We start from the raw sequence: 15573 nt of genomic DNA, 5'->3' as shown, positions 1-15573 counted from the left end.
AAAACAACAAGGTTGTTGGAAGAAGAAAAAAATGATCAAAAGTATAAACAACAACCAGAAAATTCTATCTCAATAAGAAAAATAAAAGTTAAAAGACAACAAATCAATATAGCTATCTCAATAAGAAAAATAAAAGTCAAAGACAACAAATTATTATAGGCAAAGAAATGTCTGAGCGTTAAAAAGAAAGTCAAGAGAGCTCGTCAGTATTCTAATCTTGAAAGATTTATCGTCTATAAATATGCCGAATAGCTTAGTGATCCCTGAGAGATTTTGCAATAATAAGAAAAACACAATCCTTTATAACTGAAGATAGATCAAAATCATTTTAAAGTATAAGCGAAAGTGTAGATCTATGAGAACAGAAGTTCCATGCGATCGTTCTTATCACTCTCAGCATATGCAGAGATAAAACTCATGGAAATTCGATTAAATTCAACTTGAATAAGAGAAAATACAACCATAATAGAAAAAAACACAAAAAATATAAATTTAAAGAAAATCCTTCATTGAAGTATATATTTGTGAGTGTAAAATAAAAGTTTTTATTTATTCACAGTCCACTTCTAAGTGAAGGAAGAAGCATTTTCTACATTGGAAAAGAACCATAGAAACGGTAAAAGAAAGTCCACCTAGAAGTGGGGAAGGAAGAACCATTCTTTAGATTAGAAAAGAACCACAAAGACAGTAGAAATAAAGCAGACAAAGTTGCATAAAATATCAAAGAGCTATCACCCTAGTTTCAAAACTAAAGAGAGGTTGGATGCCCCAAGTGTTTAAGAATTCAATGGTTCAAAATGCTCTACGGAAGTATATTTTCAAAAAGTATACTTTTGAAGAATTTACTTACAGGAAAAAATAATATAATTATATTTAATATATAAACTAACTTTTTAAAAAGTACAATTATTTTAAGTAGTAAAAAATAATAATATTTATAATATAATTTTAAATATAATAAATTAATAAATTTAATATAAGTTTATTAGAAAAGTTCAATTTACTAAATTTCATCTAGATAAATTACTCTTCTTTTACACGAGAGGAATAATTTTTAAAAAATTAGCTTCAAATGCGAATCAAATATGAGAAATTTTTTATATTTTCCAAAAAGTATCACTCTCTTAATTTATTAATCTCAAATAAACAAGATCTAAATTTAATTCAAAAATAAATATAATACTTTATTCGGAAAGAATTCTGGCATATACCAATAAAAAAACAATAAAAAAGCATATTCTCCTGATTGGTCCACCCTCCCAATCTATCAACCTCTAAAAGCACGGCACGTGTCAAAGGTCGAAATTGGGGATCGCCACACTCAAGAAACTGCTCAGGTTCACGCATTCAATAAAAGTGGCGACGCGGCACCTTCGCTTCAGGATCTCTTTCTCACGACACGTCTCTGTGCTTCCTCTCTAGCATCTCTCTCAGGTATTCTCCAAAATCCTCTTCAATTTCACGTCTTTTCTTTATTTAATTGAGTTCCCTATCTCGATTTGGTTCCTTGAATCTCAATTTGCTCTGGTTGTTTATTTCGATTTGCTATGCATTATGACTTTTCGTTAGGTTATTCAGGTTAGGTTTTTGGTTTTGAATAGGATTTTGATTTCGGGATTTTCTTTCCCATTAGATGGAGTTTTATTAGGATTTTATCATTGCTATGTGATTTTTCTTTTTTTGTAAATTAGTTTTATTTTGGCTTCTTTCCTTCACAAGCCATCTGGTTCCCCATCTTTCTTTTATCGTCTTTTCTTTTTTCTTTTTTTTTTTCGTCTCAGGATATGTGTGCAGTTTTTTTTTTTGTTCGTATTGATGATTTTCTTACCCAGGGATTTAAATTGAGTTTCAGATTTGATCTTCATGAATTCAAGAACCACTGGACCATCATCCGTTTCCTGCAAATTGGGAAACAACAACAGCGTCTTTTTCTGGATTTTGTTTTGCCTGTTGCCTAAGTTTCTTGGGACTCCTGTTGCATACGTTAACTTCCTTTTGATTAAGGCAATCGATAGGAGTCCCTCTGCAGTTTGTGTATTGGAGATTTGCACAGAGATCACGATTTAGCCGTGATATATTTGGCCAACTGCAGTTAGTATCTGTAGAGAGTAATTGCTTCAACTATCTGCGGTTGGCATCCTATTATTACTTGTGAACATGGTTTCCTCTCAATTATCTGGGTTGACCAAGACCCACATGCGCAAACCATTGATGAGCCAGTTTTTTTCTGAGAACCCTCCAGACACTGGTGTGACAGACCATGTTGAGCTAGACTTTGCTGATGTATTTGGTCCTTTGCCAGTTCAGGCATCAACAGAAGGGAATTGTGGTGATTTGGCAAATCCTTTGAATGCTACAGATTTTGCTGAACTTATTTATGATGAACCCGCAGTTGTTTACAACCGATCACATTCATTGGTTGGTCCATCCTCTTGTGTTAGCCAGTCACTCAAGCTCAATAAGCTCACTTTACATGAGACAGAGGATGCCATGGAACTAGTGGAACTTGAGGAATTATCCATAGATGATGAGGCTGATGAGAAAGCTATTGAGAATGCTAGTGGAGATTCTGTGGATGTCCACGGCGTGAGGATTGAAGATTTTGAGATTCTGAAAGTTGTTGGGCAAGGTGCGTTTGGGAAAGTTTTTCAGGTTAGGAAAAAGGGCACTTCAGAAATATATGCAATGAAAGTCATGCGGAAGGACAAGATAGTAGAGAAGAATCATGTTGAGTACATGAAAGCAGAGAGGGACATTCTGACAAAAGTAGATCATCCCTTCATTGTCCAGCTTAAATACTCATTCCAAGTAATTTTCATCTAAGCTTCACTTGAATTTGGAATTTCTCTAGTTCTAAAGTGGTTTTATCTTTTGAAGGGGATGAGATATATTTACTTTGAGTAGTTTACATTTTCTTATATTTTTTTTTGGGCTGCAGATACAATGTTGGTTACCATTTTTTTTTCCCCTTTTTACCTCTTTTGGACTTTGGAATATTGATACTGGGTCGTTACTGTCCTGCAGACCAAATATAGATTATACCTTGTTTTGGATTTCATCAATGGTGGTCACCTCTTTTTTCAGCTTTATCACCATGGCCTTTTCAGGTATCTTTGTTCGCTTGTTTGGATTTATTTATTTATTTTTTATAAGCTTGTAGTTTGTAATTACTTTCAGTTGTGTTTTAGAGAGGATCTGGCTCGTATATATGCTGCTGAGATTGTTTCTGCAGTCTCCCACCTTCATGCAAATGGTATAATGCATAGGGATCTGAAACCTGAAAATATCCTGTTAGATGCTGATGGCCATGTAATCTCTCTCCCTCTTTGTCTCTCACTCATGCATGCGCACACATGCACACTGGAAGATACGCCAAAATGCCCTGTATGGAGGAAATTGGCACTAAGATTTCTGACATTATGAATAATGTTGTCTAGGTGATGTTGACTGATTTTGGCCTGGCAAAGCAATTTGAAGAAAATACAAGGTCAAACTCTATGTGTGGAACAGTTGAATATATGGCGCCTGAAATTGTTCTCGGAAAGGGCCATGATAAGGCTGCAGATTGGTGGAGTGTTGGAATTCTATTATATGAGATGCTAACTGGAAAGGTTGGTTTACTCACCAAGCTATTCTTTATGCTATCCTGTTATGTTGGTCATTTAAAGGTGGTGTGATTTATTTATTATTCTATTTGATGAATTGCAGCCTCCTTTTATTGGTGGGAACAGGGAGAAAATTCAACAAAAGATTGTCAAGGATAAGATTAAGCTACCGGCTTATTTGTCAAGTGAAGCACATTCTTTGCTGAAAGGGGTAAATGTTCATGTCTGACTGATCTCCTGTACCTTTGTATGTTGATTGGAACTTGGCGTATTGTTGACTTGCAGTTATCAATATTAATGGACCTTAAAGTTGGGTTTTTTGGGTATGGGGTGGGGTTGTGGGAGTGTGTTTGAGGGACTAATTATCCCTGATTACCGAATGAAAAGCTAAGAGAGTTTGTTGCTTTCTATTTAGCTGCTACAAAAAGATGCCAGCAAGCGCCTAGGAAGTGGACCTACAGGAAGTGAAGAAATTAAGCGTCACAAGTGGTTGAAGCCAATCAACTGGAAGAAATTGGAGGCAAGAGATATTCAGCCTAGTTTCCGTCCAGAAGTAGCTGGGAAACACTGCATTGCAAATTTTGAGAAGCGATGGACTGACATGCCTCTATCAGATTCTCCAGCTGCCAGCCCCAAAAGTAATGTGAATCCTTTTGTGAACTTCACTTACGTAAGGCCTGCAGCCTCATTCCTTCAAAAGAACAGCCCTGCATAGCTGCCATATTTTTTGGTGTTTTTGAAAATGGTTTTTATTGGAGAAGTGTTTTTGAAAATAATTTTATTGGGGAAAAGCAGTTACGTAACGTTATATGGGATATGTAGTTGAAACTTGCCAGGAAGGCTGTGTTGTGCCAATGGACCAATTATCATTTCTCTGTTGAATTGTATTTGATATTTTCTTAATTACAAGGTGTATTGTGTTTACTTTATGCATTCAAACAAAAGGCCGCTTGGGCGTATGAGAGTATAATATATTCCAGAAGTTGATGGCTTGTTTATGATGTTTGGCAGCTGATTGAGGCCCTGGACTAATGTAAAATTCTCTCAAGTTTTCTATAATAATTTTAGTGTTATGGCGTATGGATTACGACAGTGGACATCGAGACAATTGTCGGAGGATCATTGTAAACTGTGGTTGGGTGCTGGTAATCATGATAATAATGACGAAATTAAAACAGGCTAGCGTCTTGCAAATGCAATTTCGATCTGTTCATAGAGAAGATAACTATTTCACGAGGGTAATTCTTTTAACATGCGTAGCCATAGCTGTGTTATGTGCTCAAGAGGAGAGCAATGCAACCAAATAATGCTTGTCCGGCCCATTATCAGCTTGTCAAGTCTCTAGAGTCTACAGAACTCGGGGGCGAAATGGGGCTGTATCTTTGTCCACGTATTTCCTATTAGCTCAGTGGATAAATTGGGAAACGTCATGTGGCAAAGATTAGCCACTGCTGACGCTTAAATAAAATTTCTTGAGAAGCCAGCCTTTGCTCAACTGCTCAAGTGGTGGCATGGCTTCTCTTCTATCTCCAACTGCTTTGGCAATTCAACAGTATCCTAAAATTCTTTGCTTCTCAGCTTTCAAGCCCACTCTTACGTTCCACCATAATATGCATTCTTTCACCAACCGCTTCAAGCATAACCCAGGAAGGTGCAGTGCATTTTTTGGCAACATCCCAGATGATCTAATATATGGATCTCTCCATCTGGACCAGTTCCCTATCTTTGAATCTGGGTTGGTCCAGTTCCGGAGAATTACCGACGATTTATCAGAGTTTCAGAAATGGGGATTATTGGTTTTTGCTGGGCTTGTATGGATTTACTTAACTGCAAGGCCTGGTGTTCTAATTGGTGCCATTGATGCGTACATTCTGGCTCCTCTGCAACTGGGTCTGGACAGCTTGAGAGGAAGACGGCGCTTGAAGAGTACTGATTTTGTGATTGGAAATAAACTGGGAGAAGGCTCTTTCGGCGTTGTTTACTCTGGGGCAATTATTCCTAAAATTGGGACTTTGGAAGAGAGGACGCAAAAGAGAGGAAGAGGAGCATCACTGGAGTTGGATGGAAGATACAAAGAGAAAGTTATCCTTAAAAAGGTAACTTTACGACTATTCATCTTCTTTGCTAATCTCTAACCAATTGCAATCTACTTCTTTTTCCTTCTGTTGTCATTGTTTAACATTCTCCGAATGTCCAATGGAATTCGTCCCTTAAGTATAAAATCTAAACAAAAGTGTTGAGTTCTCATTCTCGTAGGCGAATTCTATGCTTGCCCTTATGATCCGTTTCTACTTAAGTTTGATTGTTATCAATGGGAATGTGCAGGTGAAGGTTGGAATCCAAGGGGCTGAAGAATTTGGTGAAGTTGAGGAGTGGTTTAATTATAGGATGTCAAGAGCAGCTCCTGAAACATGTGCTGAGTTCCTTGGTAGTTTTGTTGCTGACGAAACGAATTCACAATTTACACAGGGTGTCAAATGGCTTGTTTGGAAATTTGAGGTACTTCCCCACTTGGAAAATTTTCAATCACTTTCTAGTGCACTAGGGCTGCCCTTTTGAATCAACAATTTAAAGCCTTTTCTAAATATGCTTCATGTTCTTTACTTCAGATTTTGAATGATATTACAACTCTCTTGGACAGATGGGATTTTGAAATGAATGGATGTTTGAATTTGACACTCTTGATGTTTGTAATTTTTCACTCAACACAAATCTAATGGATCCTTAGTAAGCTTGAAGGATACAAGCTAGTGGCTTTCTGCCTGCAGTTTCTTCATTGTGCTGAACATTTCTTGATTAAATAAAATTTATTTGCTAAATATATGTTTATTCGTCTACATTAAAAATGATTTGAGGATGCATCGTCTCTTGTGCTAATTGTAGGGATATCCATGTGACAGGGAGATCGAAATCTTGCTGATTATATGAAAGATCGCAACTTCCCTTTTAACTTGGAGTCTGTCATGTTTGGACGTGTCCTGGAAGGGTTAGATTCTGTTAAACGTAATGCACTGATCATCAAGCAAATAATGCGCCAGATTATTACTTCACTTAAAAAAATCCATGATACCGGAATTGTCCATCGGGATGTAAAGCCAGCCAACTTAGTGGTGACAAGGAAAGGACAGATCAAGCTCATAGATTTTGGGGCTGCCACTGACCTTCGAATAGGCAAGAACTATGTACCCAATCGCGCTCTGCTCGATCCTGACTATTGTCCACCTGAACTATATGTACTTCCAGAGGAGACACCAAGTCCTCCACCGGAGCCCATTGCTGCCTTGCTTTCTCCAATACTTTGGCAGGTACTATCCTGCTCAGCCTCTTTTGTTTGCATGAGACTAAATGTAATATATATGATTGAGGCTGTGATAATTTTATTGAAGCACAATTCATATGGTCTTTGAAGTGCTTAAACAAAGTTTGCAATTTCTGTTGCAGCTGAACAGTCCTGATCTATTTGACATGTATTCTGCTGGAGTTGTACTCTTACAAATGGCAATACCAACCTTAAGGTCCATTGGAGGCTTAAAGAATTTTAACGCAGAGATAAAAAAGTTTGAATATGACTTGAATAGATGGAGAAACTACACTCGATTGAGGCCTGACTTAACAATACTTGACCTCGATTCAGGTAGAGGGTGGGATCTAGCTACGAAATTGATCTCAGAGAGAGGTAGCCTTATGAGAGGCCGTTTATCAGCAGCTGCTACTCTGAGGCATCCTTATTTCTTGTTGGGTGGTGACCAGGCAGCTGCAGTACTTTCAAAGTTTAGCTTAACCAAATAGTGATCTGTAACTGGATATGTGAGTCTATCTCTGCAACCCCATCTTAATTCATTTTCAGTTTCTTTTACTTCTTATGTATACTTTTTCTTTGCATCAGTAATCTCATTATGCTGAGGTCTGCACTTGATTCTGTTTTTCTCTATACTCAGAGAACAGAAACCTCCCAGAATTTTCATCTTAAATGATTCGAGTTATGAGATAAAACAACAGCGTCCTGTTTGATTGAATGACAAGAATGTGGAAGCAGATACCTGATGTGAAGGACGTTATGAGCATTGCTGTTTTTGCTGGGCACTGGCTGAGGTACTTGAAAAATTATCATTTGCAGAGAGCCCATCTTGGGCTTTTGGAAACGAGGAGAACAGGTCGTGCTTTTTTGATTAGTTACTGTTATGTATGGGAGGAATGGGATACAACCTTCTTTGATAATGTAAAATCTTTTTCTTTACTCTTTCAGTGGAATCTAGCATTTGTGCTTGAGTAACAAGATGAAATGGGATTAAAATCTATGTTCTGATTTTCCTTTTTAACAGAGAGCTCTGTATTTTTTAGACATCTATGATGTATAATAACCACATTTTAATCTCAAACTAATTGGGATTGTCTACATAAATCATGTTTTATCATTTAGTTCTGTTTTAAATTTGATTTTTCTTTTGCTATTATTATTATTATTATTTTTAGGCAAAATATCCATTTTAGCCCCTTAACTATTATCCAATAGTCAATTATATCCTTAATGATTTTTTTGGGTTCTATTAAACCCCTCAACTTTCAATTTTGATCTAATTAATCCTACACATTATAATTGTAAACTAATTAAGTCTAAATCAGAATTATAAATGATAATTCTGTTAAATATTTATCCTTTAAAATATTTTTTAAATATTCAAAATTAAAAAAATCAAGAATACATCCATATTCTTCTCAAAAACTCCATTATGCAAAATTGAAGAACAATTTCCTCATGATAATCAAGGCACTAAAGTCAAGCAGAGATGATAAACACAGAAGTACCCTCCCATCAAAGAAACCATTTCGCGTTCAGACATTATGAGGCTAAAGCTTGGATATGACTTCTTGATGGGAATCCAAGCAGAAGAGTAGAAAAGGGCACCTTATTTTTACAAGCTAAGAGGATTAAGCTTTTTTCTATTTTCTATTGCCACATATCAGATATTGGAATTTGAATATTTTTTATGGCCCAAATCATCTTTATCCTGGAGATTCATTTCTGCAGCTCCCATGATTTTACTTCTATAATTCTTGAGAAGACGATAAATTTTGAGATTGGGTTTGAAAGAGATAAATTTTGAGCACTCAAAGAATTTTTTTTTTATAAATGATTTATTTGATTTTTATTTTAATTATTTAAAATATAAAGTTAATATTTTAATAATTTTTTTTAAATAAAAATTAGAAATTGAATTGTAGAACTCCGCGACCTCTCAAATTTACGTAGATACACTTATTATCTCTGAATAAATATTTTAATAATTAAAAATTTACTTTACTAATTTTTTTAATTTTTTAATTCATACAGTTAAAATTAAATTTATTAGATTGAAATTGAAAGCTGAAAATTTTAATTAAATTCAAAAAATCTTTAAAAATATAATTGACCATTGAGTAATAGTTAAGAGACTAAAATGGGCTTTTTACTTCTTTTTTTTTATTATTTTTTTAATAAGAGAAGTGGGGTCTATTCTTTTAATTTGCACTATAAGATTGCAAATTGCAAGATATTCAAAAAGGTTGTGACTAATCCTTTCAAGTTATAGATATACTAGGCTGTAGGTAAATTTTCTTTGAGGCATAACTTATCGGCGTAAGAATTAGTCGAAACATATGGAGTACGGGGAGCATTTAGTCGGTTTGATTCAAAATCGAATCGAATCGAATCAATAAAAAATTGAAATGTTAGTATTTATAAAAACCGAATCGAATCGATTTTGGTCAGAAATTAAATCGAACCAAATCGGTCTGACTCGGTTCGATTTAATTTGGTTTGATCGGTTTTGATTTTTAATAATTTTTTTTATTTTTTTCACTTTTTAAAATTTAATTAAAATATTTTAATGTTAATATGATTTAATTTCTCTATATTATTGAAAATAACATATTATTATCACTAAATCGATTCGGTTCGGTTTTTTCAATTTTTTTCTGATCAAAATCGAATCGAATTGAAATAACCAAAATTTTTAAAATTAAAAATTAAACCGAATCAAAATGAATAAAAAAATCGAACTGAATTTTTAAATTAATTTGATTCAGTCGATTTTTTCGATTTGAACCTAATACGGCTCAGTTCTAGCCCTAGACATGAGAATTGAATACTTTAATAGCCACCAATATTGCATCAATATCTCAGGACTAATGAGACTTGAAATGTTGAAGGGCTTGATGGAGAATAATAGAATCAATTTCACAGATGATTAACTGAAATTCAATTTTAGGTACATTGGTGATTCCTGTATAAAGAATGCTAGCTTTATTTGAAGTAGGAGATGATAACCAAATTTTATAAACTAATCAGATGAAAAATATTTTTTCTATGCAATATCACATTTAATTTTAAAAATATTTTAAAAAATTATAAATAAAAAAGTAAAAGTGTTGATCGTTAGAATAAGAGAAACAGTAAAAACACTATTATTCTCAAGCTAATAAAAGTTTATAAAAACTTTTTGTGCAATAATAAGAAAATTAAGATCAAATCAAATATATCACGATTGGACGTTTTTCCTTATATGCCATAAACAAAAAATTCAAGAGCCAAAAGTCTAAAATCATCAAGATCTAATTGAGTTTCATCCCACAGTATAGTCCATCAAACTAGACAAGATCAAATCTATATTCACATAGATTAATAAGCTACGTAGCTCTAGCATGATTAGACACAAGAAGAAAAATATGTTCTAAGGTCTCAAGTTAAAGTTGACAGGTGAACAAATAGACTTACCCAACCTACCACGATTTAGCCAAAAAAATAAATCAGATTGAGAATTATAAAATAAGTTTAAAGAAAATATTTATTTATTTAAGAATTAAATTTTATATAATAGTAAATGAAATATTTTTTTAATATATTTATTTTATATATAATTAAATAAAAAATTATAATATAAAAAAATTCACTAATTAATTTTAAAATTTAATAGTTGTTATTTTTTATTAAACAGTACCGTAGCAGACAATAATTACTCAAATTGATAAATATATTGTCCAAGTTGAAAAAGACAACCAAGGTATTACATTTAAGGAGAACCGCGTGGCACCGCCGCTTTTCTACTCTGTTGCCAGCTCAGCAGTACATACAGTTAGCGCTTCCAAGGTCATTATCGTCATTTCTTAATTAAATTATTTATTTTTACAATAAATAATTATTAATAATATTAAACAACTAACATGATTAGCAGCGACAGTTAATGTTAATTACCAGTTATTAGTATCTCTGTCTTAAGATAACTGAGAGCCACTTTACCTTTTCTTTTTGCTCTCGCCTCCCAGCTTCTCAAACTCTCACCCGCTCCGTTTCCCTCTTCGATGAGATTCGATCTCTCTGGTTCGACTCGCTGAGTTAGATTTCTCGCCTTCCTGCGAGGTAAGAAGACCTCACTGTAGTTGATTTGGTTCCGCCCCTTGAGCTGAAAATGGCTTGAAATTCACTTTCTTTCCTTGCCTTCTCTGCAATCTGGTGCTAGTTTTCAGCTTCTTGTTCTTTACTCTATTGTTTTTGTGGATCTGGATTTCTTCTTATTTTATGGGTTCCTTGTTTGTTTTCTGAAAAGTAAAGGTTCAGGCTTTGGACTTGATTGCTTTGGTTCAAATCTCAGATCTTGCATTTTCCAGTTTGCTGCTTTGTCTGTATATTTGATCTTTTTGGGGTTCTAATCTGGATTTGGGTAAAGGGTTAGTGCTTTCTCCTCTTCGTTAATTCTGCTTCTACTGTCAAATTGGAGTCCTTGGGGAGAATGGGTAGGTGTTCTCCTGCTTCTGTTCTTGTTTTGCTTTGCTTGGCCTCTGCAATTCTTGTTGGCTTTGGCCAAAATTATTTGCCAACCGATAAAATACTCTTAGATTGTGGGGCATCTTCGGATGATTCCGATGCCGATGGTCAGAAATGGACTGCAGATAAAGGTTCTAAGTTCTTGGCATCGACTGTGAATTCAACCATATCCCCTGCTGCTACTCAAGACCCTGCAGTCCCTCAAGTCCCTTTCATGACTGCTCGTGTTTTTCACTCTAATTTTACTTATAGTTTCCCCTTGGCTGATGGTCGTAAATTCGTACGTCTGTACTTCTATCCTGCCTCATACAGTGGGCTAAATGCGTCTGATTCTCTTTTTTCCGTCACGGCTGGGTCTTATACTGTTCTTAAGAACTTCAGTGCTGCTCAAACAACAGAAGCTTTGAATTTTGCTTATATTGTGAAGGAGTACTCTATCAATGTAGATGGTGGAACATTGAACATTACTTTCAGCCCATCTTCGAATCCTTCAAAGTCTTATGCATTCATCAATGGGATTGAGATAGTGTCGATGCCTGATATTTATAGTAGTACTGATGGAACTTTAATGCTAGTGGGTAATTCTGCTCCATTTATTATAGATAACAGTACTGCACTTGAGAATGTTTATCGGTTAAATGTGGGTGGGAACGACATCTCACCGTCAGGAGATACAGGTATGCTTAGGTCTTGGTCCGATGACCAGCCATATCTTTATGGAGCAGGGTTTGGAGTTCCAGAGACTGCTGATCCAAACATGACGATTGAAAGGCCCGTGCCTCCATATATAGCGCCACTTAATGTCTATTCTACTGCTAGATCAATGGGACCGAATGCTAATATCAATGTGAATTACAATTTGACCTGGATTTTTAGCGTTGACTCTGGTTTCAGTTATTTGGTTAGGCTACATTTTTGTGAAGTTGCGTCGAATATAACCAAGATTAATCAAAGAGTGTTCAGCATCTTCCTCAATAATCAAACTGCTGAGGATCAGGCCGATGTGGTTGCTTGGGCGAATTTTCACAATGGAGTTCCAGTGCATAAGGATTATGTAGTGCTTGTTCCTGGTGGGAGCCCTCAGCAAGATCTGTGGCTTGCACTTCATCCAAATACGGATTCAGCCTTGAAGTCTCAGTATTATGATGCAATCTTAAATGGAGTTGAGATATTTAAAATTAGCACTCCAGGTGATAATAATCTTGCTGGGCCCAATCCAATTCCTGCTCCTAAACAGGATGTAATTGACCCTTCACTGGTCAGACCAAAATCAGGCTCTGGCCATTCAAAGAACCAGAAAGCAATTATAGCTGGGGGTGTAAGCAGTGGAGTTGTCTTAGCCATTGTCATTGGTTGCTGTGTCATTGCTGCATCTCGTCGTCATAGACAAAGGAAGGAGTCAAGTGCAAGTGAGGGGCCATCTGGGTGGCTTCCTCTTTCTCTGTATGGAAATTCTCACTCTGCTGGTTCAGCAAAAACAAACACGACCGGAAGTTATGCTTCCTCTTTGCCTTCAAACCTTTGCCGCCACTTCTCATTTGCTGAGATCAAGGCTGCTACTAACAATTTTGATGAGGCTCTGCTCCTTGGAGTGGGAGGCTTTGGCAAGGTCTACAAGGGGGAAATTGATGGTGGGACAACTAAGGTTGCAATCAAGCGTGGCAATCCGCTTTCTGAGCAAGGTGTGCATGAGTTCCAAACTGAGATTGAAATGCTCTCCAAACTTCGACACCGTCATCTTGTTTCATTGATTGGGTACTGTGAGGAGAACTGTGAGATGATCCTTGTTTATGACTACATGGCTCACGGAACACTGCGTGAGCATCTATACAAAACCCAAAAACCTCCTTTGCCATGGAAGCAAAGGCTCGAGATATGCATTGGTGCTGCTCGCGGTTTACACTATCTCCACACTGGTGCCAAACACACTATTATCCACCGGGATGTCAAGACAACCAACATTCTTTTGGATGAGAAATGGGTCGCAAAGGTTTCTGATTTTGGCTTGTCAAAGACAGGACCTACCTTGGATCACACCCATGTTAGCACTGTAGTGAAGGGTAGTTTTGGATATCTGGATCCAGAGTATTTTAGGCGGCAGCAACTAACTGAAAAATCAGATGTTTATTCATTTGGAGTTGTGCTGTTTGAGATCCTGTGCGCTCGACCAGCCTTGAACCCAACACTGCCAAAGGAGCAAGTCAGCTTGGCAGAATGGGCTGCTCATTGCTTCAATAAAGGCATTCTGGATCAGATTGTTGACCCGTATCTGAAGGGGAAGATTGCACCTGAATGCTTCAGAAAGTTTGCTGAGACTGCAATGAAGTGTGTGTCTGATCAGGGCATTGAGAGACCATCAATGGGAGATGTGCTATGGAACCTTGAATTTGCTTTGCAGCTACAAGAGAGTGCAGAGGAGAGTGGGAAAGGCATTGGTGGAATAGACGGCGAGGAGATGTCATTTAATCCTGCCATTAAAGGGAAGAAAGACCCCGATGCTTCCCCTGGCTTTGATGGTAACATTACAGATTCAAGGAGCACCGGAATGAGCATGAGCATAGGCGGTCGGAGCCTTGCTAGTGAAGACTCAGACGGGTTGACACCAAGCGCTGTGTTCTCGCAGATCATGAACCCGAAAGGTCGTTGAGATCAAGAGGACTGCATTATCATACAAGAAATTGGAGCAATTCATTTAATCCCTTTTTTTCTGTAAGTTTTTTCAATATTATGGTATGTTATGATCAATCCAGTTATAATTTGTATCTACAATTACTTGAAGAGTGTAAAAAATAAGGTGTTTGCACTTCCATCCGCCATAGCACTAATATATGGTATTGACTGTCATATGTTTTTTATGCTTTGTGATGCTTAGATCTTGCAAATCTTTTCATTCTTGTTTCCAATTAGGTGGACTATGTGGGTTTGAGTTTGATGATTGAAGCTGGTAATGTGAACAAGATGAATTTGGGGGTGACCCTATTACCAAAAAAAATGGGATCATTGCATATGGAGGATGGGGCCATGTTGGACGTTGTAAAGCAATAGATGGCCAAAGACAGCGACTTTCCAACCTTTGGTGCCCAAAAATTGTATAAAATTCAAATTTTGATTGGGGAAGAATATTTGGATCAGCTGGCCAAGGTAGTGGGAGAGCTGTATGTTTATTTTCTACTTTGTCTAGTGGCCAGCCAGCCTCATCTTCTTGTTGACTAAGTGATGAGAGAGAGAGAGAGAGAGAGAGAGTTTTTGTTTATAGATTTGAATTTTTAATGTTAACCAAACGTATGGTAATCATTAATATAATTGTGGATTAGACATGGGGAACTTAATTGACCTAGTTGTTTCGCAGATGTTTGATTGCTTCTTTTTCCTTCTCTTTCTCTCAAACGAAAATGATATTCCCTCTGTTTCACTCAGAAAAATAATTATTTTATTTTATTTTATTTCTACAAGTATTTAATTGTAAATTTATTTCAATATCGTTAACATTAATTAATGAACATTGATACTCCTTAATATATATGATGTAAATTATTGGTGTTAACAAAATTAATTGCTTTTAAAATTTTAATAATTTTAAAAAGTTACAGCTTGAGTGAAACCGAGGGAGTGTAATTTTTTTGAAAAGTTATGAAATTATTATTGGAGTGATAAATTCTTGAAATAATAAAACGACATTTTATGAAAATTACAAATCCATCCCCAATTTTTATTACTTTTTGATACGCCCAAAGCTAATGCATATAAGCCACGCCCTTCTCAATTGGCTTCTAGTGGGAGATATTACCACATAATGATATTTTAGAGAGATTATATTTTATGATTGTAACAAACCATCAATTTGGTTGCAAATTTTTGCAATATAAGTTGACGGTTTAAACAAACATTTGATTAAACTAAAAGTTAAGCATTGAGAATCTTTCAGAAAAAAGATGTTAAGAAATTCGGGAAGAAGCAGATTTACAACTTGGGCTCATAAACCTTAAAATTCTAAAAAAAAAAAAAAATTATGAATTTACATAACTTGGTATTACTGCCTAGTTCCATGCCATCCAGTTGCTTCAAAGTATGGATAACAATCTTGACCATATCAAAGTTCCCAGTTCCTGCACATGCAAGAAGTGCAGCAGCACAAAGTCGCAATCATCTGTTTGAATAAATGTTATG

General features: G+C 35.9%; 3 protein-coding genes across 5 annotated transcripts; all 3 read left to right on the top strand.

Annotated features, from left to right (window-relative positions):
* The first annotated feature begins 1293 nt into the window (after nt 1-1293).
* Nucleotides 1294-4603, top strand: LOC110622446 (serine/threonine-protein kinase AtPK2/AtPK19). 2 transcript variants are annotated; one of them, XM_021766940.2, is made up of 7 exons: nt 1294-1434; nt 1853-2808; nt 3025-3107; nt 3189-3309; nt 3438-3611; nt 3709-3816; nt 4021-4603. In XM_021766940.2, exons 2-7 carry the CDS (start codon nt 2158-2160, stop codon nt 4318-4320), a joined length of 1437 nt encoding a protein of 478 aa, XP_021622632.1. In that variant the 5' UTR covers nt 1294-1434; nt 1853-2157; the 3' UTR covers nt 4321-4603. The 2 variants fall into 2 exon arrangements, with proteins under 2 accessions (XP_021622632.1, XP_021622633.1); XM_021766941.2 differs by lacking the exon at nt 1294-1434 and adding an exon at nt 1488-1578.
* Nucleotides 4604-4758: 155 nt separating this feature from the next.
* On the top strand, nt 4759-8024 carry LOC110622445 (serine/threonine-protein kinase STN8, chloroplastic). 2 transcript variants are annotated; one of them, XM_021766939.2, is made up of 5 exons: nt 4759-5701; nt 5931-6104; nt 6506-6910; nt 7047-7412; nt 7544-8024. In XM_021766939.2, exons 1-4 carry the CDS (start codon nt 5117-5119, stop codon nt 7392-7394), a joined length of 1512 nt encoding a protein of 503 aa, XP_021622631.1. In that variant the 5' UTR covers nt 4759-5116; the 3' UTR covers nt 7395-7412; nt 7544-8024. The 2 variants fall into 2 exon arrangements, with proteins under 2 accessions (XP_021622631.1, XP_021622630.1); XM_021766938.2 differs by having other exon boundaries at nt 7492-8024.
* Nucleotides 8025-10847: 2823 nt separating this feature from the next.
* Nucleotides 10848-14741, top strand: LOC110622444 (receptor-like protein kinase FERONIA). The gene is made up of 2 exons (XM_021766937.2): nt 10848-14115; nt 14314-14741. Exon 1 carries the CDS (start codon nt 11372-11374, stop codon nt 14051-14053), a length of 2682 nt encoding a protein of 893 aa, XP_021622629.1. The 5' UTR covers nt 10848-11371; the 3' UTR covers nt 14054-14115; nt 14314-14741.
* The last annotated feature ends 832 nt before the right edge of the window (nt 14742-15573 follow it).

The sequence above is a fragment of the Manihot esculenta genome, chromosome 9 (assembly GCF_001659605.2).
Source record: "Manihot esculenta cultivar AM560-2 chromosome 9, M.esculenta_v8, whole genome shotgun sequence".
Classification (NCBI taxonomy): Eukaryota; Viridiplantae; Streptophyta; class Magnoliopsida; order Malpighiales; family Euphorbiaceae; genus Manihot; species Manihot esculenta.
This window is presented reverse-complemented; position numbering and strand designations above follow the sequence as displayed.